Source organism: Salvelinus alpinus, chromosome 4 (assembly GCF_045679555.1).
Source record: "Salvelinus alpinus chromosome 4, SLU_Salpinus.1, whole genome shotgun sequence".
NCBI classification, from domain to species: domain Eukaryota; kingdom Metazoa; phylum Chordata; class Actinopteri; order Salmoniformes; family Salmonidae; genus Salvelinus; species Salvelinus alpinus.
The window spans coordinates 58,444,791-58,469,150 of record NC_092089.1 but is presented as its reverse complement, the minus strand read 5'-3'; the positions used below and the strand labels follow the sequence as shown (position 1 = coordinate 58,469,150).

Sequence of the window (24,360 nt, the reverse complement as noted above, 5' to 3'; positions counted from 1 at the left end):
TCGCATTTCATACTGGGGCATAAACAAAATACAATACAAAATATAACATGTGTAAATACCTGTTGTTAAATAGGAAACTGCACTTTAGTTGTGCAGGGCTTAATGTGTTGATGGCAGTCGATGGTAAAATCTGTAGCATGAAAACAACTGTGTTAGCAGTGAGCTTATGTGACCATTACATCGGTGCACGCTAGCTAACACACTTATATATATATATATATATATATAGCAATCATATACCAAAGCACATACCAGAAAGCCCCTCAATCCCTAACAGGTACCATATACCCACACATGTATAAATCAGCAATGTACAGCAAACTTGTACACATTGTAAAATAGTTTTCAGAACGTGACCTAACCCTTACATCACATTTTCATACTGGGGAGACCTGACGTTCGCAAAACACGCCTTATTGTCATCAGAATTGAACCAACCAATAAGAACGCTTAAACATTAAATACACCATTCTTTAGAGGCAAGTGGAAACATAACCAACCCTGTTACACATGCATGCTCTACACTTTATTTGGCTAGTAGGCAAATAGGCCTCTACATTAGGGTATAATGACTCTATGGCTGCATTCCTCCAGAAGGGCTGAGGGGTGCTGCATGGAGATCACAAGCTCTTCAACTGGGGCTCCTGAGTGGCACAGCGGTCTAAGGCACTGCATTTTTCTATTTTTCTGCATTTTTCTATCAGTGCAAGAACCAGGGACTGCGGTCCCTGGTTCAAATCCAGGCTGCATCTTATCTGGCTGTGATTGGGAGTCCCGTACACAATTGGGCCAGCATTGCCGGGGTAGGCTGTCATTGTAAATAAGAATTTGTTCTTAACTGACTTGCCAAGTTAAATAAAGGTCAAATAAAAATAGGCTTATGCCAAACTTAGCCTATGTTTAACCCCTCCCTTGTTCATTTCAAAGTCCATATGTTCATGAACCAATTCATATAAACTATTTTAAATTCATATTAACCCCTCCTACAGAATATGCTTTGGCAAGATTTTGAGTTATTAAATACATTTAAAAATGTTATATAAAAAAAAATGTGGTTGGCAAAGACTGCAGTGGTCATACGTAGTTCATAGATTCACCAAACATCTATTTTTATTATTCTGGTTCATTATTACTGGTAGATACTACTGGTTATGATTGCAGACAAAGCCTAGAGAATGGGATGGTGCAATATTGATAGTCATGTTTTGATAAGGTGCATGCTCTGGGTGTACATTACCCAGAGATAAAGGACTGAAACGTCACTGTTTTAGGCATAATACAGCCTAGTGCTATCTAGACTTAAACTGGCAAACAAATCCATTACATGATCTACCTAAATGTGAAGTAAATTCAACTGACGAGTAATAAAGAATGGAGACTTTTAACTTGAAAACGTCCAAGATATCTCTTTCCGGTTTCCCTGACTTCCGTTTTTTTATGCTGCGTTATGCTTGTTTAAATAGCACTCCCCACAAGCTGTTTGGTGTACGTTTTTTGTTGGTGAGATGAAACTGCCAACAATCTGAAAGGTATTTTTGTAGGTCAGAATTGCAAGACAAGATTTGTTCAAGTCCAAAATGTTAGTCCATAATCGTAACATGGTGTTTGTATGTTCAGATGAAATTTCACGTTTACGTTTCATGCATGGTTTTTCTTATAATCCTAATAATTTACGTATGGATTTTCTTACAATCCTAATAATTTACGTATGGATTTTCTTACGATCCTAACGATACGTGCGTTCAACCTTTTGGCAGCTATCTGGCTCCATGAAAAAGTATCTGGAGAAATTCACAAACGAAGATGGCGGTGCAAGAGACAGCTGCTCAACTCTCCATGGCTCTGAAGGTTCAAGAATATCCCACTTTGAAGGTTTGAAATGGCTTATTTGAACGAATATCGAGACGAACCGATCATGATGCAGGCACGAGCTTCACATTTGTCAAACTAGGCACTAATTTCGATTATTTGGATGACTAACTAACGTTAGCTAGCGACGCCAGGGGGCAAGTTGGTTAAAAAACAACGGCTGATGTCAGATGGTGAAGATTAATACGAGCAGATTTGATGATGTGGTCAGATACACCAATCTCAACCTATTAGTTGATAGTCAATTATCGAGACGATTGGAGGTTATTTACTAACTTTGTTAGCTAAACAGATAATTTCGTAGTCATTAATTTTGCTAGACAGACAGTTTAATCAGCTATGTTGATACCTAGCAAACTTTAACTAACGTTAGCTGGTTCTCCGTCGATATTCTTTTGTGGCGTGGGAAGCCACCTATTCATAGCTAACAATTTGCTGTCTTAAATAAATGTAACTACGTTAGTTAGATAACTAGCTAATAGAGACATGTAACGTTAGCTATTCACGTTGGTTTCCAAATTCACCATAACTAGTGAAATCAACATGGCATGAAGGGTCGTCACCAGCTGCGAGGTAGTTGGCTCTCTAGTAAATCCAAAGCAACACGATGCATACTAGTCAGTTGATCGTTTGTAGCTGTATAATTATGCTCTGTACATGACTAGTAGCTAGATAGCTCGATAGGGGAAAAGCGCTATGTCCTCAAGGTACTACCTCAATATGGCTGAGAAGATTGTCTGCAGCCATATCACACTGCGACACTATTGGTCTGTGGCTGCTGCCATACGGCTAATGTTTGCTTTGTTAGTGGCCATTTTATCAGAATAGTAATTTAATTCATTAAGGGTTACAAGAGTAGTTGTATGCCATTTGAGTAGTTATGTTAGCATAACTAGACGGTTATGTAAGATTGCTGTTCTGTGTTGATGCCTTAGTGATTGGTTGGAAAGTGTCATATATTGGAGGATATGTTCTCAACAAGTTATGGGTCAAATAATTGGAAACTTCAGCCAAAGAATGATTATTAGATGGTCAGAATGTACTACCGAAACCACCTCACTTAGGTTTTGCATTGTTCATTTGTACAGGTACCATATGAAACTCTGAACAAGCGATTCAGAGCTGCACAGAAGAACATTGACCGGGAGACGAGTCACGTAACCATGGTGGTGGCAGAGCTGGAGAAGACCCTCAGCAGTTTCCCAGTGGTGGATTCTGTGGTGTCCCTTCTCGATGGGGTGGTGGAGAAGCTCAGTGCCCTGAAGAGAAAGGTAGGTTCACCCAGTTGCTCTCAGAACAATTAGCATTGGAATGTTGCTGTGCATTTCATATATTTTTTTAATGATATTCCTCCTCCAACTCCAGATAGCTTAGCTACTGCTATTTTAGGGAGAATTTCTGAAAATAAGCCAACTTTACATGTTTTCAAATCCAAGCACATGACAAATAATGTATGGTTATTGAGCGATTTCCAAGACAGAATAATGATTCATCATCATGAAAAATATAGCAGTACAATACAAGGAGAGGACCCAGCAGAGCAGAGATACTGCATGCTTGCTGTAAGTATACAAAATCTAAATGGTGGATGTTGTGTAGGCTGCTGAGTCCATCCAGGCGGAGGATGAGAGTGCTAAGCTGTGTAAGCGGAGGATTGAACACCTGAAGGAGCATAGCAGCGACCAGCCAGCAGGCGTCAACGTCTGGAAGAAGAAACGAATGGACCGCATGATGGTAGAACACTTGCTGCGGTGTGGCTATTACAACACAGCGGTCAAACTGGCACGGCAAAGTGGCATTGAGGTGCATCCCACTTCTATCTGTCAACATGTCATCTTATATACATGGATGCTACAATCGAGTTCCTTATTCCTTACAGAAAGCGACTTCTGTGGTATCTCAAATTGCTTGTAGAGCTCCTTGTATTTCAATTGTTTAGAGAACTACGTGTGCTGTCTCTATTTGACATAACCCCGCTTTCCCCCTGTTCTCCAGGATCTGGTCAACATTGAGATGTTCCTCACAGCCAAAGAGGTGGAGGAGTCACTGGAGCGACAGGAAACAGCCACCTGTTTGGCCTGGTGCCATGACAACAAGTCACGCCTCCGCAAGATGAAGGTGAGCCAGGGGATTATGCCATGTCTGTTAGTAGATCGCAATGGCAGTGTCTCATACATTACGTTATATATGAACTCCTTGATGCTTTTCCTTACAGAGCTGCTTGGAGTTTAGCCTGCGAATCCAGGAGTTTATTGAGCTCATCCGACAGAACAAGCGTATGGATGCTGTCAGGTGGGAATCCGTTTATACTGCCATAGCACATCCTATGTTAATGTTGAAACATATATTCATAGTTGAAATGAGAACAATCATGAACCATGTTTTTCACAGACATGCGCGGAAGCACTTCAGCCAAGCGGAGGGGGGTCAGTTGGACGAAGTGCGGCAGGTTATGGGCATGCTGGCGTTCCCCTCAGACACCCATATCTCCCCTTATAAGGTAATACCATAGTAGTGATCTCTAGTGTGTATGCACTCGCATATGCCTCCTTTGTAGGGTTGGGTTAAATGCAGAAGACACATTTCAGTTGAATGCATTCAGTTGTACAACTGACTAGGTATCCCCCTTCCTTACAAGCACAATTCGATACGCGTCTAGGTACATGGACTCCGATACAGGAATTATACTTTTAATTTGAAACTATTCGATGCGGTTCGAAATGATTCGGTGCACTAACAATTGTTGCATGAACACATTCATTTAGTGTGAAAAATGAATATCTTATGCTCAGGAGCTGAGCTGGGTCTGTCTGAGCTGACTTCTCTGGGCTGTGTGTGTGTGTGTGAGAATGATGTAGTGTGTGAGCTGAGCCATAGGGCAGACTGAGCATCTACCACTATCAGATTGGGGGGGGGGCGCAACGAGTGTGCTTGCGTGCTTTCTAAAAAGACATTCTGAGGAAAAGCGGCATTATTACCCCGGTACAGTAGAGGGGGATAAGCTGGTAATGGCATCTACGGCCAAACAAGGAAGACACGTGCTGGAGAATAAGAGTTCAGAGAGACACTTGACTGGAGTTGTGCAAATTCCCCGGGATCTAGATTTGCTGTACCAAGCAACACATGATAGGTGAGATACGGAGACTGAGAAGATGCTCGCTACATGTTCACAATTGTGGATGTAGGGGTATATGGCCCGAGAGAACTATGGTGAGTGTTTCAAGAGTTAAAGTGGGTCCAAACTGCTGCAGAAGACCCTCGATTTATCCACCGCAAGCTATCCTGCCAGGTACAACAACGCCAAGTCCTTATGTTTTCCTGGGAGATAGCTTCTCCCTACATGAGAACCGCATGCGCCCTTATTCAGGTATGTTGATAATAGCATGTTGGAAACTAATTTCCCTTGTTAATGCATACTTGTATTCACCTCTATGAGAAATGACATTTTATCAAGGCGTTTGGAGTATGGTTTCTGGAAAATGGTATGGTGTTTTTGTTTACCATATGTATATAATATCTGACATATATTCTCTTGTTACCTCACTTACAGGTGTCTGTCTCTCAATGAACCTGAGGGAACCTGGAACTATCGCCACTCTGTCGGAGAGTCAGATAATGCGTTCGGGATCATGGCTGCAAGGATGAGGATTCTTGGTCGCCTAATCGAGTTTACCCCTGAAAAGGCTAAGGGTTTGTGTTGCCCTCCAGAACTACCTGTCCTCCACAGATTAAGCTCATGAGCCAAACGCAAGAATCGTGGCTCCCTCTTTTGTTGACACCCCCTCCCTTCTGGCAACTACCAACCTGGAGAGTGGAAGAGGGTTGTGACTAACACAACCATCTCCAAGAGCCAGTGTGACACGGCTTGCAAGTTAAACAAGTGGGAAGCTCTTCAATAGCAGGAAGACATGGTTAGGACAGGACAACTCATCCCAAGGCCATCAATGATGCATAATAGATCTTTCTTTGGACTTCTCACATACACACCCCTTGATAGATGCATAGACTCAGTTATTTGTGTGCACTGTGAACCAAAGTACTTTGTACTAAAATGTGGAGTTTTATTCTTGTTAATAAAATGAAGCCTGATGTCTGTGTGGAGTCATTTTGATTATAATGATCTACGCCACATGTAGAAGGAAGCCTGTAAAGTCTGTGGCACACAGATATACAAATATTAATGAGCACTAGAAATATTTTGGGGAAATGAGTAAAACAGTGTCTGCTATGAACTGACATGTAAACGAGTGTCTGGAATAAAATGAAAGTGTCTATTGTCTTAACTCCTGAGATGTCTGAACATCAACAGAACAAGTTGTTCATTTCACTGTGGTCCCGGTCGTTCAGTCCATCATGCACAAACTCATGCAGCTGGTGATCGAATTCCTCCTAGAGTTTTGGTGGGAATTCATCCATGAAATCAGCTATAGGTACAGGGCCCTATATGGGGGGGGGGGATTAGGAGTGTCTGGAGGAGGAAAAAGGACTAGAGGAAAGGTGATCTGTAAAGGAGGGTGAAATTATATTATGTTTTTACCTCTGGTACAAGCTGGTGGCTCGGTGCATGATGTTCTTGACATCTGACTTCAATGCCTTTGAGTCTGCAGTTGTTTTCTCACACCCTTGCTGCTGCTCTGGCATTTGGGAGGTGCAAGCCAGTGGAGAAGGTATTGGAGGTGATAGTCAGGATAGAGCTTTCCAGGACCTGAATGGAGATTGTTTCTAATTGTGCATGCCGGCTCAGTGTGGGAGGCCGATAACCAATCAGTACTGGGAGCAGAGGTGGTGCTTGTGGCCGGTGAACAACCAGGTACTGTCCATTCACTGGTGTTTGTTCCTTGAAAAATAAAGTAGATGTCTATTTAGTACACATGATGATCAATAAACATCAAATATCATGAACTGAGACAATAGACTATATCAAATCAAGTTTATTTTATATAGCCCTTCGTACATCAGCTAATATCTCGAAGTGCTGTACAGAAACCCAGCCTAAAACCCCAAACAGCAAGCAATGCAGGTGTAGAAGCACGGTGGCTAGGAAAAACTCCCTAGAAAGGCCAAAACCTAGGAAGAAACCTAGAGAGGAACCAGGCTATGAGGGGTGGCCAGTCCTCTTCTGGCTGTGCCGGGTGGAGATTATAACAGAACTATGCCAAAATGTTCATAAGTGACAAGCATGGTCAAATAATAATCATGAATAATTTTCAGTTGGCTTTTCATAGCCGATCATTAAGAGTTGAAAATAGCAGGTCTGGGACAGGTGGCGGTTCCATAACCGCAGGCAGAACAGTTGAAACTGGAATAGCAGCAAGGCCAGGTGGACTGGGGACAGCAAGGAGTCATCATGCCCGGTAGTCCTGGCGTATGGTCCTAGGGCTCAGGTCCTCCGAGAGAGAGAAGGAGAGAATTAGAGAGAGCCAAGATTTTCAAAATGTTCATAAATGACAAGCATGGTCAATCAGGTATAATGTTGCAAACGTTTGAGCGGAGTTCAGTAGGCCTGGCCTAGCTACTCTGCTCAAACGTTTGCAACATTTTGACTAGTTGGACCTTGCCAATTTTGAAGCTTATGTTCCAACATCTAGTGGATTTTCTTTCTCTGATAAAATATTTCTTAAAGTTGTAAAGATCTTTAGTTAGTTGGCTTGTTTTCTCTGCTGCTAGGCTAGCTAGCCACTAGCCAAGTAGCTAGCGCTAACTTTTGTTTGCAAAACATGGCTACTCTTCTTGTCGACTACAATAGAAAATACAACATAGCTCATTCTTTTGTGAAGATCGCATTTTGCTTTCAGTCTTCCCATGCTTCACGGCCAGCATCTCCACTGCGATCCTTGTTTCTTTGCCTTGAACTTGTTGTGAACCCTACTCCACTTTTTCAAACAAGTGGATGGGTCAGACCCGAGCATGCTCCGAAATCTCTCTAAATGAATTGGCATTTACATGCTGGTCTTTATATAATGCATGTATGGCTAGAATCATATTGGTGAAGGTACTTTTCTACTTCATGTGTCAATCGATGCTTGAAGTTGTCCTTCGCCATGTAATCATCAAGAAGAATAAACTCGCGTTGACCAATCACGAACGAAGAGGCGTAGACTTCGGCTCTCAATGTTAGGTTGGCCTTGAGAAAAGAAAGTGTGCCTGAACAATCGACAAAACCCTAGCCTAAAACCAAAATGAGGGAAAACGTCGCAAAATGCATGAACTGTTTCGGTTGGGAAGCATGCGGCTGTCTTAACATTCTTCATATTTTCAAGCATGGTGGTGGCTGCATCATGTTATGGGTATGCTTGTCATCGGCAAGAACTAGGTACTTTTTTAGGATAAAAAAACAAAACAGAATAGAGCTAAGCAAAGGCAAAAAACTAGAGGAAAACCTGGTTGCCTGCTTTCCAATAGGCACTGGGAGAGAAATCCACCTTTTCGGCAGGACAATAACCCCCCCAAAAAATATGCCAAATATACACAAGGTTCTTAGCAAGATGACATTGAATGTTCCTGAGTAGTTACAGCTTTGACTTAAAGTACCAGTCAAAAGTTTGGACACACTCGTTAAAGGGTTTCTTTACTTTTACTATTTTCTACATTGTAGAATAGTGAAAACATAAAAACTATTTAGTAACACATATGGAATCATGTAGCAACCTAAAAAGTTTTAAACAAATACATATATTTTAGATTCTTCAAAGTAGCCACCCTTTGCCTTGATGACAGCTTTGCACATTCTTGGCATTCTCTCAACCAGCTTCACCTAGAATGCTTTTCCAACAGTCTTGAAGGAGTTCCCACATATGCTGAGCACTTGTTGGCTGCTTTTCCTTCACTCTGCTTTTCCTTCACTCTGCAGTCCAACTCATCCCAAACCATCTCAATTGGGTTGAGGTTGGTTGATTGTGGAGGCCAGGTCATCTGATGTAGCACTCCATCACACACCTTGGTAAAATAGCTCTTACACAGCCAGGAGGTATGTTGGGTCATTGTCCTGTTGAAAAACAAATGATAGTCCCACTAAGTGCAAATCAGATGGGATGCCGTATCGCTGCAGAATGCTGTGGTAGCCATGCTGTTTAAGTGTGCCTTGAAATCACTGACAGTGTCACCAGCAGAGCATCCCCACACCATCACACCACACCACCAGTAGGATTTCATCAAGGATCTCTCTGTACTTTGCTCCGTTCATCGTTCACTGGATCCTGACTAGTCTCCCAGTCCCCACCGGATGATGCTGCCACCACCATGCTTCACCAAGGACCTCTCTTTACTTTGGGATGGTGCCAGGTTTCCTCCAGACGTGGCGCTTGGCATTCAGGCCAAAGAGTTCAATCTTGGTTTCATCAGACCAGAGAATCTTGTTTCCCATGTTCTGAGTCCTTTAGGTGCCAAGCGGGCTGTCATGTGCCTTTTAATGAGGAGTGGCTTCTGTTTGTCCACTCTACCATAAAGGCTGGTTGGTGGAGTGCTGCAGAGATGGTTGTCCTCCCGGAAGGTTTTCCCATCTCCACAGAGGAACTCTGGAGCTCTGTCAGAGTGACCATTGGGTTCTTGGTCACCTCTCTGACCAAGGCCCTTCTCCCCCGTTTGCTCAGTTTGGCTGGGCGGCCAGCTCTAGGAAGAGTCTTGGTGGCTCTAAATTTCTTCCATTTAAGAATGATGGAGGCCATTGTATTCTTGGGGACCTTCAATGCTGCAGACATGTTTTGGTACATTTCCCCAGAGCTGTGCCTCGACACCATCCTGTCTCAGAGCTCTATATGGACAATTCCTTCGACCTCATGGCTTGGTTTTTGATCTGATATGCGCTGTTAACCTTGGGACCTTATAAAGACAGGCCTCTCCAAATCATGTCCAATCAGTTGAATTAAGCACAGGTGGACTCCAATCAAGTTGTAGAATGATCTCAAGGATGATCAATGGAAACAGGATGCACCTGAGCTCAATTTCGAGTCTCATAGCAAAGAGTCTTAATGCTTATGTAAATAAGGTATTTATGTTTTAAATGTTTTATACATTTGCAAAAAAATATATATTTTGTATGGGGAACCTGGCAATAGAAAAGTCCCAATCAGCAGTTAAGATGTACACTCAGCAGGGTGTGAGTTGTGGCCACTCCGGTTGCCTACCACAGCTCTGCTGGTAAAACACAATTTTCTACAGTGCATTTGGAAACAATGACCCAGGAAATTACATTAGTTGTCCCTCAATTAATAACGCCTATGACTTAATATTGCGAAAACCAATTTACAAACATCTGAAGGTGCCGCGCAGCTGCGTCTCCTGCACTGTGAGCACAGTTGTTATCTGAGTTGTAGGTCAATGTCATACGCAGTTACATGCATAAAAGTTTAATAGGCTGAAGGAGAGAATGCATAAATTCAGTCAGAAAATATTAGTTATTTTCGGAATAAGACAGAAAAAAAGTAGGTTTTCTTACCGATGCATGCTTAATTTGGATCGGGACCGATCCGTATCTGTGAATCGTTAAATCCCTAATTTGTGTATGTCAACATACTGTAGACCTATGATCTGTATACATCTGGCCCTTCTTTGGACACTGTTAACAAACCTCCAAACTAGCTTCAATGCCATACAACATTCCTTCCATTGCCTCCAACTGCTTTTAAACGCTAGTAAAACTAAATGCATGCTCTTCAACCGATTGCTACCCGCCCACCCGACTAGCATCACTACTCTGGAAGGTTCTGACTTAGAATATGTGGACAACTACAAATACCTAGGTGTCTGGTTAGACTGTAAACTCTCCTTCCAGACTCACATCATTAAGCATCTCCAATCCAAAATTAAATCTAGAATCGACATCCTATTTCGCAACAAAGCCTCCTTCACTCATGCTGCTAAACATACCCTCGTAAAACTGACTATCCTACCGATCCTTGACTTTGGCGATGTCATTTACAAAATAGCCTCCAACACTCTACTCAGCAAACAGGATGCAGTCTATCACAGTGCCATCCATTTTGTCACCAAAGCCCCATATACTACCCAGCACTGCGACCTGTATGCTCTCGTTGGCTGGCACTTGCTACATATTCGTCGCCAAACACACTGGCTCCAGGTCATCTATAAGTCTTTGCTAGGTAAAGCCCCACCTTATCTCAGCTCACTGTTCACCATAGCAACAGGCACCCGTAGCACGCGCTCCAGCAGGTATATGTCACTGGTCATCCCAAAGGCCAAAACCTGCTTTGGCTGCCTTTCTTTCCAGTTCTCTGCTGCCAATGACTGGAACGAATTGCAAAAATCACTGATGCTGGAGACTTATATCTCCCTCTCTAACTTTAAGCATCAGCTGTCAGAACGCTTACTGATCACTGTACCTGTAAATAGCACACCCAACTACCTCATCCCCATATTTTTATTTATTGTTTTGCTCTTTTGCACCCCAGTATCTCTACTTGCACATTATCATCTGCACATCTATCACTCCAGTGTTAATGCTAAATTGTAATTATTTCACCTCTATGGCTTATTTATTGCCTTACCTCACTAATCTTCTACATTTGCACATAGATTTTTCTATTGTGTTATTGACTGTACGTTTATGTGAAACTCTGTGTTGTTGTTTTTGTCGCACTGCTTTGCTTTATCTTGGCCAGGTCGCATTTGTGAATGAGAACTTGTTCTCCACTTGCCTACCTGGTTAAATAAAGGTTAAAAAAAAATATAAAAAAAATGGTCTGATTATCTCTTTGTCAATCAACCCTCACAGGATCTCCTGGATCCAGCCCGCTGGAAAATGCTGATCCAACAGTTCAGATACGACAACTACAGATTACATCAGCTGGGCAACAACTCTGTGTTTACCATCACACTCCAGGCCGGCTTGTCTGCTATCAAAACTCCGTATCCTTTCTGGTCACCGCTCTGTGCTCCTTAGTTTTGCTATGTCGGGCAGGAACATCATTATTTGTATTTTTTTTAGTCAATCAATCAAATGTATTTATGAAGCTCTTTTTACATCAGCCGATGTCACAAAGTGCTATACAGAAACCCAGCCTAAAACCCCAAACAGCAACGATGCAGATGTAGAAGCACGGTGGCTAGGAAAAACTCCCCAGGCTCTGAGGGGTGGCCAGTCCTCTTCTGGCTGTGCCGGGTGGAGATTATAACAGTACATGGCCAAGATGTTCAAATGTTCATAGATGGCCAGCAGGGTCAAATAATAGTAATCACAGTGGTTGTAGAGGGTGCAACATGTCAGCACCTCAGGAGTAAATGGCAGTTGGCTTTTCATAGCCAATCATTCAGAGTTGAAAACAGCAGGTCCGGAACAAGGTAGCACGTCCGGAGGACAGGTCAGGGTTCCATAGCAGGCAGAACAGTTGAAACTGGAGTAGTAGTACGACCAAGTGGACTGGGGACAGCAAGGAGTCATCAGGCCAGGTAGCCCTGAGGCATGGTCCTAGGGCTCATGGCCTCTGAGAGAAAGAGAGGGAGCATACTTAAATTCACAAAGGACACTGGATAAGACAGGAGAAATACTCCAGATGTAACAGACTGACCCTAGCCCCCCGACACAAACTATTGCAGCATAATTACTGGAGGCTCAGACAGGAGGTGTCGGGAGACACTATGGCCCCGTCCGACTATACTCCCGGACAGAGCCAACCAGGCAGGATATATCCCCACCCACTTTGCCAAAGCACAGCCCCCACACCACTGGAGGGATATCTTCAACCACCAACTTACTACCCTGAGACAAGGCCGAGTATAGCCCACGAAGATCTTCCCCACGGCACGAAGCCATGGGGGGCGCCAACCCAAACAGGAAGATCACGTCAGAGACTCAACCCACTCAAGTGACACACCCCTCCTAGGGACGGCATGGAAGAGCACCAGTAAGCCAGGGACTCAGCCCCCGTAATAGGGTTAGAGGCAGAGAATCCCAGTGGAGAGAGGGAAACCGGCCAGGCGGAGACAGCAAGGGTGGTTCGTCGCTCCAGTGCCTTTCCGTTCACCTTCACACCCCTGGGCCAGACTACACTCAATCATATGACCAACTGAAGAGATGAGTCTTCAATAAAGACTTAAATGTCGAGACCGAGTCTGCGTCTCTCACATTAATAGGCAGACCATTCCATAAAAATGGAGCTCTATAGGAGAAAGCCCTGCCTCCAGCTGTTTGCTTAGATATTCTAGGGACAATTAGGAGGCCTGCATCTTGTGACTGTAGCGTATGTGTAGGTATGTACGGCAGGACCAAATCGGAAAGATAGGAGCAATCCCATGTAGTACACAGAAGGTTAGCAGTTAAACCTTGAAATCAGCTCTAGCCTTAACAGGAAGCCAGTGTAGAGAGGATAGCAGTGGAGTATTATGATCATTTTTGGGGGTTCTAGTCAAGATTCTTGCTTCCGTGTTTAGAACTAAATTAAGTTTATTTAGTGCTTTATCCGGGTAGCTGGAAAGTAGATCATTGCAGTAGTCTAATCTAGAAGTGACATGGATACATTTTTGGACAGAAAGTTTCAGATTTTTGCAATGTTACGTAGATGGAAAAAAGCTGTCCTTGAAACAGTCTTGATATGTTCGTCAAAAGAGAGATCAGGGTCCAGAGTAACGCTGAGGTCCTTTACAGTTTTATTTGAGATGACTGTACAACCATCTAGATGAATTGTCAGATCCAACAGAAGATCTCTTTGTTTCTTGGGACCTAGAACTAGCATCTCTGTTTTGTCCAAGTTTAAAAGTAAAACATTTGCTGCCATCTACCTTATGTCTGAAACACTGGCTTCCACGGGGGGCTATTTTGGGGCTTCACCATGTTTCATCGAAATGTACAGCTGTGTATCGTTCGCATAGCAGTGAAAGTTAACATTGTGTTTCCGAATGACATCACCAAGAGGTGACTATAGTGAAAACAATAGGAGGTCCTAAAACAGAACCTTGAGGAACACCGAAATTTACAAATTTGGGTTTCCGATCTCTTCAAAAGAATGTGGTGATTGATGGTATCAAAAGCAGCACTACGGTCTAGGAGCACGGGGACAGATGCAGAGCCTTGGTCTGACGCCATTAAAAGTTAATTTACCACCTTCACGAGTGCAGTCTCAGTGCTATGATGGGGTCTAAACCGAAGCGTTTCGTATACATTGTTTGTCTTCAGGAAGGCAGTGAGTTTCTGCGCAACAGCTTTTTCAAAATGTTTTGAGAGGAATGGCAGATTTGATATAGGCCGATAGTTTTTTATATTTTCTGGGTCAAGGTTTGGCTTTTTCAAGAGAGGCTTTATTACTGCCACTTTTAGTGAGTTTGGTTCACATCTGGTGGATAGGGAGCCGTTTATTATGTTCAACATAGTTGTGCCAAGCACAGGAAGCAGCTCTTTCATTGGTTTAGTTGGAATAGGTTCCAGTGTGCAGCTTGAAGGTTTAGAGGCCATTACTATTTTCATCAATGTGTCAAGAGATATAGTATTAAAAGACTTGAGTGTCTCCCTTGATCCTAGGTCCTGGCAGTGTTGTGCAGACTCAGGACAACTGAGCTTTGGAGAAATACGCAGATTTAAAGAGGAGTCCGTAATTTGCTTTCTAATGATCATGATCTTTTTGTCAAAGAAGTTCATGAATTAATCACTGCTGAAGTGAAAGCCATCCTCTCCTGGGGAATGTTGTGTTTTAGTTAGCTATGCGACAGTATCAAAAAGAAATGTAGGATTGTTCTTATTCTCCTCAATTAAATTGGAAAAATAGGATGATCGAGCAGCAGTGAGGGCTCTTCGATACTGCACGGTACTGTCTTTCCAAGCAAATCGTAAGATTTCCAGTTGTGTAGCACCATTCCCGTTCCAGATTTCTGCAAGCTGGCTCCAGGGCTCAGGTATTTTCTGTATACCAGGGAGCTAGTTTCTTATGACAAATGTTTTTTGTTTTTAGAGGTGCGACTGCATCTAGAGTAATACGCAAGGTTTAAATTAAGTTCCTCAGTTAGGTGGTTAACCGATTGTTGTATTCTGACGTCCTTGGGTAGGTGGAGAGAGTCTGGAAGGGCATCTAGGAATATTTGGGTTGTCAGAGAATTTATAACACGGCTTTTGATGAGCCTTGGTTGGGGTCCGAGCAGATTATTTGTTGCGATTGCAAACGTAATAAAATGGTGGTCCGATAGTCCAGGATTACGAGGAAAAACATTAAGATCCACAGTATTTATTCCACGGAACAAAACACGATCTAGAGTATGACTGTGCTAGTGAGTAGGTCCGGAGACATGTTGAACAAAACCCACTGAGTCGATGATGTCTCCGAAAGCCTTTTGGAGTGGGTCTGTGGACTTTGACATGTGAATATTAGTCACCAGAAATGTGAATATTATCTGCCATGACTACAAATTCCGATAGGAATTCAGGGAACTCAGTGAGGAACGCTGTATATTGTCCAGGAGGCCTGTAAACAGTAGCTATAAAAAGTGATTGAGTAGGTTGCATAGATTTCATGACTAGAAGATCAAAAGACGAAAACTGTCATTTTTTGGGGGTAAATTGAAATTTGGTGTCGTAAATGTTAGCAACACCTCCGCCTTTGCGGGATATGGTCACTAGTGTAACTAGGAGGAGAGTCCTCATTTATCACAGTAAATTCACCAGGCTTAAGCCATGTTTCAGTCAGGCCAGTCACATCAAGATTATGATCAGTAATTAGTTCATTGACTATAACTGCCTTGGAAGTGAGGGATCTAACATTAAGTAGCCCTATTTTGAGATGTGAGATATCACAATCTCTTTCAATAATGACAGGAATGAAGTAGGTCTTTATTCCAGTGAGATTGCTAAAGCGATCACTGCCATGTTTAGGTTTGCCCAACCTAGATCGAGGCACGGACACGGTCTCAATGGGGATAGCTGAGCTGACTGCTAGTGGCAGAATCCACTAAGCGGGCAGGCTGTCTATCTCATTGTGGAGCTAGAAGAGTTAGAGCCCTGTCTATTTTCATAGATAAGATGAGAGCACAGTCCGTCACTCCTCAGCAGGCCAGGCTTGGTACTGTTTGTGGGTGAGTCCCAGAAAGAGGGCCAATTATCTACACATTCTATCTATTGGGTGGGGCAGAAAACAGTTTTCAACCAGCGATTGAGTTGTGAGACTGCTGTAGAGCTCATCACTCCCCCTAACTGGGAGGGGGCCAGAGACAATTACTCGATGCCGACATCTTTCTAGCTGATTTACGTGCTGAGGCTATGTTGTGCTTGGTGAGCTCTGACTGTTTTATCCTAACATCGTTGGTGCCGACGTGGATAACAATATCCCTATACTCTCTACACTCGCCAGTTTTAGCCAGCACCATCTTCAGATTAGCCTTAACGTCAGTAGCCCTGCTCCCTGGTAAACAGTGTATGACCGCTGGATGATTCTTTTTAAGTCTAATACTGTGTGTAATGGAGTCGCCAATGACTAGGGTTTGCAATTTGTCAGAGCTAATGGTGGGAGGCTTCGGCGTCTCAGACCCCATAACGGGTGGAAGAGAGACCAGAGAAGGCTCAGCCTCTGACTCCGACTCATTGCTTAACTTCTCTAGGGTATGTGGGACGGTAGCGTCCCACCTCGTCAACAGCCAGTGAAACTGCAGGGCGCCAAATTCAAAACAACAGAAATCCCATAATTTAAATTCCTCAAACATACAAGTATTTTACACCATTTTAAAGCTACACTTGTTGTAAATCCAGCCAAAGTGTCCGATTTCAAAAAGGTTTTACGACGAAAGTACACCAAACGATTATGTTAGGTATGAGCCAAGTCACAGAAAAAGATAGCCATTTTTCCAGCCAAAGAGAGCAGTAACAAAAAGCAGAAAGAGATAAAATGAATCACTAACCTTTGATGATCTTCATCAGATGACACTCATAGGACTTCATGTTACACAATACATGTATGTTTTGTTCGGTAAAGTTCATATTTATTTCCAAAAATCAGCGTTTAGGCGGGACGCTACTGTCTCACTTGGCAAAAAGCCTGAGAAAATGCAGAGCGCCAAAATCAAATTAATTACTATGAAAATTACTATAAAATCAAACTTTCATTAAATCACACATGAAAGATACCAAATTAAAGCTACACTGGTTGTGAATCCAGCCAACATGTCAGAATTCAAATAGGCTTTTCGGCGAAAGCATACGGTGCTATTATCTGAAGATAGCACCATTGTAAACAAAAAGAGATAAGCATTTTTCAACCCTGCAGGCGCTAACACAAAACGCAGAAATAAAAATATAATTCATGCCTTACCTTTGACGAGCTTCTGTTGTTGGCACTCCAATATGTCCCATAAACATCACAAATGGTCCTTTTGTTCGATTAATTCCGTCAATATATATCCAAAATGTCAATTTATTTGGCGCGTTTGATCCAGAAAAACACAGGTTCCAACTTGCTCAAACGTGACGACAAAATATCTCAAAGGTGACCTGTAAACTTTGCCAAAAAAATTCAAACTACTTTTGTAATACAACTTTAGGTATTTTTTAACGTTAATAATCGATAAAATTGAAGACGGGATGATCTGTGTTCAATACAGGATTAAAACCAACTATAGCAAGCTTTCTGGTTACGCACTTCTATCTAAAAGGAAACTTAATGTGACTCTCGTTCAAGATGGCCGTACTTCTTCATTACACAAAGGAATAACCTCAACCAATTTCTCTAGACTGTTGACATCCAGTGGAAGCGGTAGGAACTGCAAGCATGTCCCTTAGAAATCTGGTTTCCCAATGAAAACTCATTGAAAAGAGAGTGACCTCAAAACAAAAAAAATCTGAATGGTTTGTCCTTGGGGTTTCTCCTGCTAAATAAGTTCTGTTATACACAGACACGATTCAAACAGTTTTAGAAACTTCCGAGTGTTTTCTATCCAAATATACTAATAATATGCATATCTTATCTTCTGGGGATGAGTAGCTGGCAGTTTAATTTGGGCATGCTTTTCATCCAAAATTCCGAATGCTGCTCCCTACCCTAGAGAAGTTAATGGGGAGAACCGGTTGAAAGTTTCTGTCGGCTGAATGAGCGACACCAGTTGAGCATTCCTACAGCATTTCCTTCCAGAAGCCATGAGAAAGTTGTCCGGTTGCGGGGACTGTGCGGGGGGATTTATACTACTATCTGTACTTACTGGTGGCACAGACGCTGTTTCATCCTTTCCTACACTTAAAGTACCCTTGCCTAACAAGTGCGTCTGAAGCTGGGCTTGCAGCACCATAAGGCGATTGTTCCTATATATTATGAGTACAGCAACTGCAATTAGAAGGCATAATGTTAATATTACTACTTAGCTTCGGCTGGTGGAGGTCCTGTAGAACCATGTACAGATAAAGCGTCCAGGGTGAAAAAGTTGAATGAAACAAGTCAAGTGAGGGGGAAAAATTCAAATATAAAACAGTAATTAAAATGTAAAAACCGTAAAGTTGGCAGGTAGCAAAGTAACGCTAGCAACAAAACGCACACCAGCACGTAAACAAGTCCACAAGTTATTTATTTGACTAGGCAATGCAGTTAAGAACAAATTCTTATTTAGAATGCCGGCCTACACCGGCCAAACCTGGACGACGCTGAGCCAATTGTGCGCCGCCCTATGGGACTCCCAATCACGGCCGGTTGTGATAGAGCCTGAATTCGAATCAGGGTGTCTGTAGTGGCCTCAAGCACTGAGATGCAGTGCCTTAGACCGCTGCGCCACTTGGGAGCAGTGGTCTGTCGTCTGCTTTTTTTGCTGATGTGCTTTCTGTCTCCTTTTGGTTGTGATGGCAGACCTTATCCAAAACCGCACATCAGGGTACATAAGTCTTAATGTATCTCAATGTGTTCTGCCACAGACCTCCAGCTGTGAAGTAATGGAATGTAAAACAAAATGATCAAATTTCAACCCTTAACCTTTCTGCTCCCAGTCAGTGCTATAAGGAAGATAGCACCTCTATAAACCCTGACTGCCCCGTGTGCAGCAAGTCCCTGAACAAACTGGCCCAGCCCCTGCCCATGGCACACTGTGCCAACTCCCGTCTGGTGTGCAAAATCTCTGGGGAGGTGATGAACGAGAACAACCCACCCATGATGCTGCCCAACGGCTATGTGTATGGATACAATGTGAGTCTCTACATCCCACACATTTTTTATTTACAATGGTAATGGAATAATATTCATTGTTTTCATTTATTATTGATGTTAATAATTTGTCCTTCGTTTTCTAGTCTCTTCTATCCATTCGCCAAGATGACAAGGTGATCTGCCCCAGAACCAAAGAAGTCTTCAACTTCTCTCAGGCTGAGAAGGTGTACATCATGTGATGGGGTGGATACTGGATCTCATGTGATGCATACACCTCTGCAGTGGATCCCCCAGCAGAGCCTCCAGCCCCCATGTGACTCAGCCAAACACACCCCACAGCCCCCCCCCCCCCGACTTGCCAAACTTGCCTCCCACTATGGAGAACAGGGCCAAAATCACCTTGGGTAGATTTGTGAAACTGGACTAATTAACAGACTTTTATATTTAAAGTGTTGATGTTCTGACTTTTATTTAACTTGTAGTCCAACCAGCAGTGTGGCGCATTATAACTCGGTGTTGCTCCAATATGATAATAGGAGCTTATCTTTTGCCTTTTTACCTTAGATAAATCAGACTTACTTCAATCAGAATCACAGGCTGATCACATTGGTGTTTGCTCCTTGATGGCACTCATTTCATGATGCGCACCATTTACATAATTTCTGTGTAGCCGTGTGGGGGATATATAGAAATACCTTGAAATTGGTAATATTGTGTTTGTCCCCTCCTGTGAAATCTGTGATTGCAGATCTGGGACCATACACTTGATAATGTAAATACTAGCGCGTTGATCATTTGTGTGCAGATTCAGGTCTTTCAAAATGTTTTAAGAAACATTTAAAGAAAACTCCCCCTAGACCTTCCACTGGTCAGGCTTGAACAGTCTCACTGTTGTTGCTTGAAATATGGTATGGCAACCTTGTACACAGACCTAATGTAAACTCTACTACACTTGAGTATCATTGTGGATTTGTGTCTTACAAGGGAACATGCCAGGTCTGCTCACCACCCGAAGTGGACCTTGACGAATGGTGAAAAAAATACTTTTTTCAGAAGGATGGGTTAATTCATCAGTGTACTTTTGATATTTAGTTAAACAACTCTGACATAGTCAAAATACTGATTGACTTTTAATTTCATACATATCTTTCAACGATGAACATTGCATTGTAATTAAAGAGAATTTTGATTATATTTTTTGCTCTTTGTTTTCTATTGCCGATTTTAAGACATTTTGTATGACTAACACAAATTGCTGCAGATTTCTCAAGGGGCTATAGTTGGTCCAAGGAGTTCCTTGAAATGAGCAAGGGTCACCTTAACATATGTTTCAGTACCTACCATATCTCCCACCTTTCCCCCCCATCTTGGTTGGTTGCTTCTGAACTGTTTAGTATTGTTATTGTAGAGAGACTGTTTAGAAACTGATCATGCATGTTTATATTGGTAGGATAGATTAATTATTGACTATAAAATTGTTTTACTACATTTGGGTCCTGTCTTTCTTTCTATCCACCCAACATCTCCATAGAAGTTAAAGTGCTGCTTTATCAGATTTAATATGACAGCGAGTTATGCATACCCAGATTAAATCAATGGCAATTGGCAACATACACTACATGACCAAAAGTATATGGACACCTGCTCTTGAATATCTCATTCCAAAATCATGGGCATTAATATGGAGTTAGTCCTCCCTTTCTCTGCTATAACAACCTCCACTCTTCCTGGGAAGGCTTTCCCTAGAACCAAATGTTGGAACATTGCTGTGGGGACTTGAACATTGATGTTGGGTGATTAGGCCTGGCTCGCAGTCGGCATTCCAATTCAGCCCAAAGATGTTCAATGTGGTTGAGGTCAGGGCTCTGTGCAAGCCAGTCAAGTTCTTCCACACCGATCTCGACAAACCATTTCCGAATGGGCCTCGCTTTGTGCACGGGGTGCATTGTCATGCTGAAACAGGAAAGGGCATTCCCCAAACTGTTGCCACAAGTTGGAAGCACATTGTATGCTGTAGCGTTAAGATTTCCCTTCACTGGAACTAATGGGGCTTGCATGAACCTTGAAAAACAGCCCCAGAACATTATTGCTCTTCCACACTACTGTTGGCACTATGCATTGGGGCAGGTAGAGTTCTCCTGGAATCCGCCAAACCCAGATTCATCCGTCGGACTGCCAGATGGTGAAGCGTGATTCATTACTCCAGAGAATGCCTTTCCACTGCTCCAGTGTCTAATGGCGGTGAACTTCACACCACTCTGACGCTTGGCATTGCGCATGGGGATATTAGTCTGGTATGCGGCCGCTCAGCCATGGAAACCCATTTCATGAAGTTCCCGACGAACAGTTCTTGTGCCGATGTTGCTTCCAGAGGCAGTTTGGAACTCTGTAGTGAGTGTTGCAACAGAGGACAGGCGATTTTTACACGCTACGCGCTTCAACAGTCAACAGTCCCGTTCTGTGAGCTTGTGTGGCCTAACACTTGGCAGCTGAGCCTTTGTTGCTCCTCGACATTTCCACTTCACAATAGCAGTACTTACAGGGTAGAATTTTGACGAACTGACTTGTTGGAAAGGTGGCATCCTATGACGATGCCACATTGAAAGTCACACCTGTTCAGTAAGGCCATTCTACTGCCAATGTTTGTCTATGGCGATTGCATGGCTGTGTGCGTAATTATATACACCTGTCAGCAACGGGTGTGGCTGAAATAGCCGAATCCACCAATTTGAAGGAGTACATACACTATATATACACAAAAGTATCTGTAGACAGACTATACTACACTATGTGAATATAACCAACGTTTCCGCAACGCAGTTCCTTCTTCAGGGTTGCGTTTTACTAGTAATACAATTTTGAACATGAGCACTTAATCCACTGAGCTAAACTTGAAACCTGACTTATATTGCAGAAAATCACCAGTGTGGTGATACTGATGATATGTCAGCACACATGGTTTGTTTACATAGCAGGTTAGGATAATAAACATTGCAGGTTTGGAGAATTAAGTTAACATTAGGAAACGGTTTAGGCTTAGCTACAATTGTTAACCGTGGTCCACAATTGTCAACTGGTACCCAACGTGAACACTAGATGGAGTTGTAGGCCTTCTCCATCTAGCCACAACAGTAGAAACGTAAACAATCTGTGGCGACAAATCGTCAGTATAAAAGCGGAAGAGACGAAGCGAGAAGGTTTACTCCGGCCAAAATTGTTCCACGTTAATCAGATCCTTAATTACGCGAGGAGTTTTTCTATTGGGCGCAATGAGTCAAATTTAGTCAAGATAAACATGTATTGCTCTTTTGATACGTGAGGCTTATTTGATCAAACGGAAGTTTTGTAATCTTTGTGGTTACGAGTGTACTAATATAAGTTCACAAATAAGCCTTGAACTTCCATGGCATCAATGAGAGGGGGCCGACTTTCTCCCCTGCACTGTGATGTGAACGGGCAAAAGCGGAGAGGGAGGAGTGCTGGGTCATGTCAGTAAGGGAGCATGGTTTATCGTCCAGAAACATACAAACATCTCTTTTCTATAAAATAAATGTTTGAATTTTCAAAGCCAGATAACGCATGTTTATCAAAAGTACTGGGTTCGTTTTAAGGGTAGTTACGGTGCATGTGTAAAATCACCGGGAAAGCCAATCCAGAAAAAAGCCATATTACAACCTACGTGTTGTAATAATTGTGTTTGCTCTATAAAACAGTTAGTTCATATACCTTGACACGTCATATATAGGCCTAAGGCTGAGACAGTAAGAAGACAGTGGCAGAATAAAGTCAACCACAAATGTTTCATTACAAAACCAGAGAGCAACATCTGTCCGGTCAAGTCCACAAAACATATTGCATGTAACAAACAGTTACAAGACCTACAGCATGGTTAAGCAAGGTAATGTTTAACATTTTTGCACTACTAAACTATTGATTTAGAACCACAGAGAGTTATCGCTAATCACAAAGAAAACAGGAGCTGCCTCCACTATTCCAGTACCATTTTAACATCTAATCACCTATGCTTAGTCTAATACAGTGACAACTAAAAGATACCAAAAACTATACTGAACAAAAATATAAAACGCAACATGTAAAAAGTGCTGGTCACATAACAGCATTATCATTACACAGGTGCACTGTTACACACACCTCTTGGAGGGAACGCAACACCCTGCTACACTCAACTCACCGTGGAGTGAAAGACGTATGTGACTGCAGGTGCGAGTAAGGATGACAGAGGCAGAATATATTACCATTTATAGGGAATTTATTTAATTGTCACGGTAATTTGTGGAAAAGGGGCTGGATGGAACCAAAGCAAAGGAAGTAAAAGTTAAAGAGCCCCCCTCTCCTACCTACCTAGCCACAACTGGCGCACTAACCAAAATACAGGGGATTGTCCACCCAGGTCTTACCTAGTGTGCATAGACATAGTATGTACTACATGTATATGTATGCCGCAGGCCTCTTGCCTAAGCACTCCCAAGGTGCCTTCCCCTTCGGGAACAAATGAAACAGACTAATACAAACTTAAAGTGAACAATTTCCCTAATCAAAAACACAGTCCTATGGCATACACAAACTTCAGCAGGACCGGCAACAAAATACTTTACAAATATTCATACAGACCAACAAAACACAGGACATACCAAGAAGCTCTCTCTCCTCCTAACAAAGCAACACTGGCTTTTAAACCTGCAGAAGGAGTCGGTAATTGAAAACAGCTGTATATCCTGACGAGAGGGCTGACCAATCAGCTCCTTAAGACTTCAGAAAGCCATTTCCTGAAATACACACATAAACACATACAAACACACAATGGGGCTGACCAATCAGCTCCTTAAGACTTCAGAAAGCCATTTCCTGAAATACACACATGAACACATACAAACCTACAACAACACAGAAACTGGGGAACTTAACATGCACCTTGTGCTGGGGACAATAAAGGCCACTATAAAATGTGCAGTTTTGTCACACAGCACAATTCCACAGATTTCTCAAGTTTTGAGGGAGCGTGCAATTGGCATGCTGACTGCAGGAATGTCCACCAGAGTTGTTGCCAGAGAATTGAATGTTAATTTCTCTACCATAAACCACCTCCAACTTCGTTTTATAGAATTTGACAGCACGTCCAACTGGCCCCACAACCGCAGACCACGTGTAACCACGCCAGTCCAGGACCTACCTGTGGGATCGTCTGAGACCAGCCACCCGGACAGCTGATGAAACTGTGAAGTATTTTGCCTCCCGAGTGGCGCAGCGGTCTAAGGCAATGCATCGCAGTGCTTGAGGCGTCACTACAGACCCGGGTTCGATCCCGGGCTGTGTTGCATCCGTCCTTGACCGGGAGACCCATGAGGCGGGATGCAATTGGCCCAGGTTAGGGGAGGGTTTAGCCGGCCGGGATGTCCTTATCCCATCGCACTCTAGCTAC

The 24,360-nt window shown here is 42.8% G+C and overlaps 1 protein-coding gene across 3 annotated transcripts; it reads left to right on the top strand.

Moving 5' to 3' along the window:
• Positions 1-1,394: 1,394 nt before the first annotated feature.
• On the top strand, positions 1,395-20,408 carry LOC139574032 (E3 ubiquitin-protein transferase MAEA-like). Of its 3 annotated transcripts, none has more exons than XM_071398150.1 (10): positions 1,395-1,529; positions 1,758-1,872; positions 2,958-3,140; positions 3,469-3,672; positions 3,865-3,987; positions 4,085-4,161; positions 4,261-4,369; positions 11,600-11,733; positions 18,764-18,959; positions 19,064-20,408. In XM_071398150.1, exons 2-10 carry the CDS (start codon positions 1,804-1,806, stop codon positions 19,157-19,159), a joined length of 1,191 nt encoding a protein of 396 aa, XP_071254251.1. In that variant the 5' UTR covers positions 1,395-1,529; positions 1,758-1,803; the 3' UTR covers positions 19,160-20,408. The 3 variants fall into 3 exon arrangements, with proteins under 3 accessions (XP_071254251.1, XP_071254253.1, XP_071254252.1); XM_071398152.1 differs by having other exon boundaries at positions 3,469-3,603; positions 19,064-19,294; XM_071398151.1 differs by having other exon boundaries at positions 1,451-1,579.
• The last annotated feature ends 3,952 nt before the right edge of the window (positions 20,409-24,360 follow it).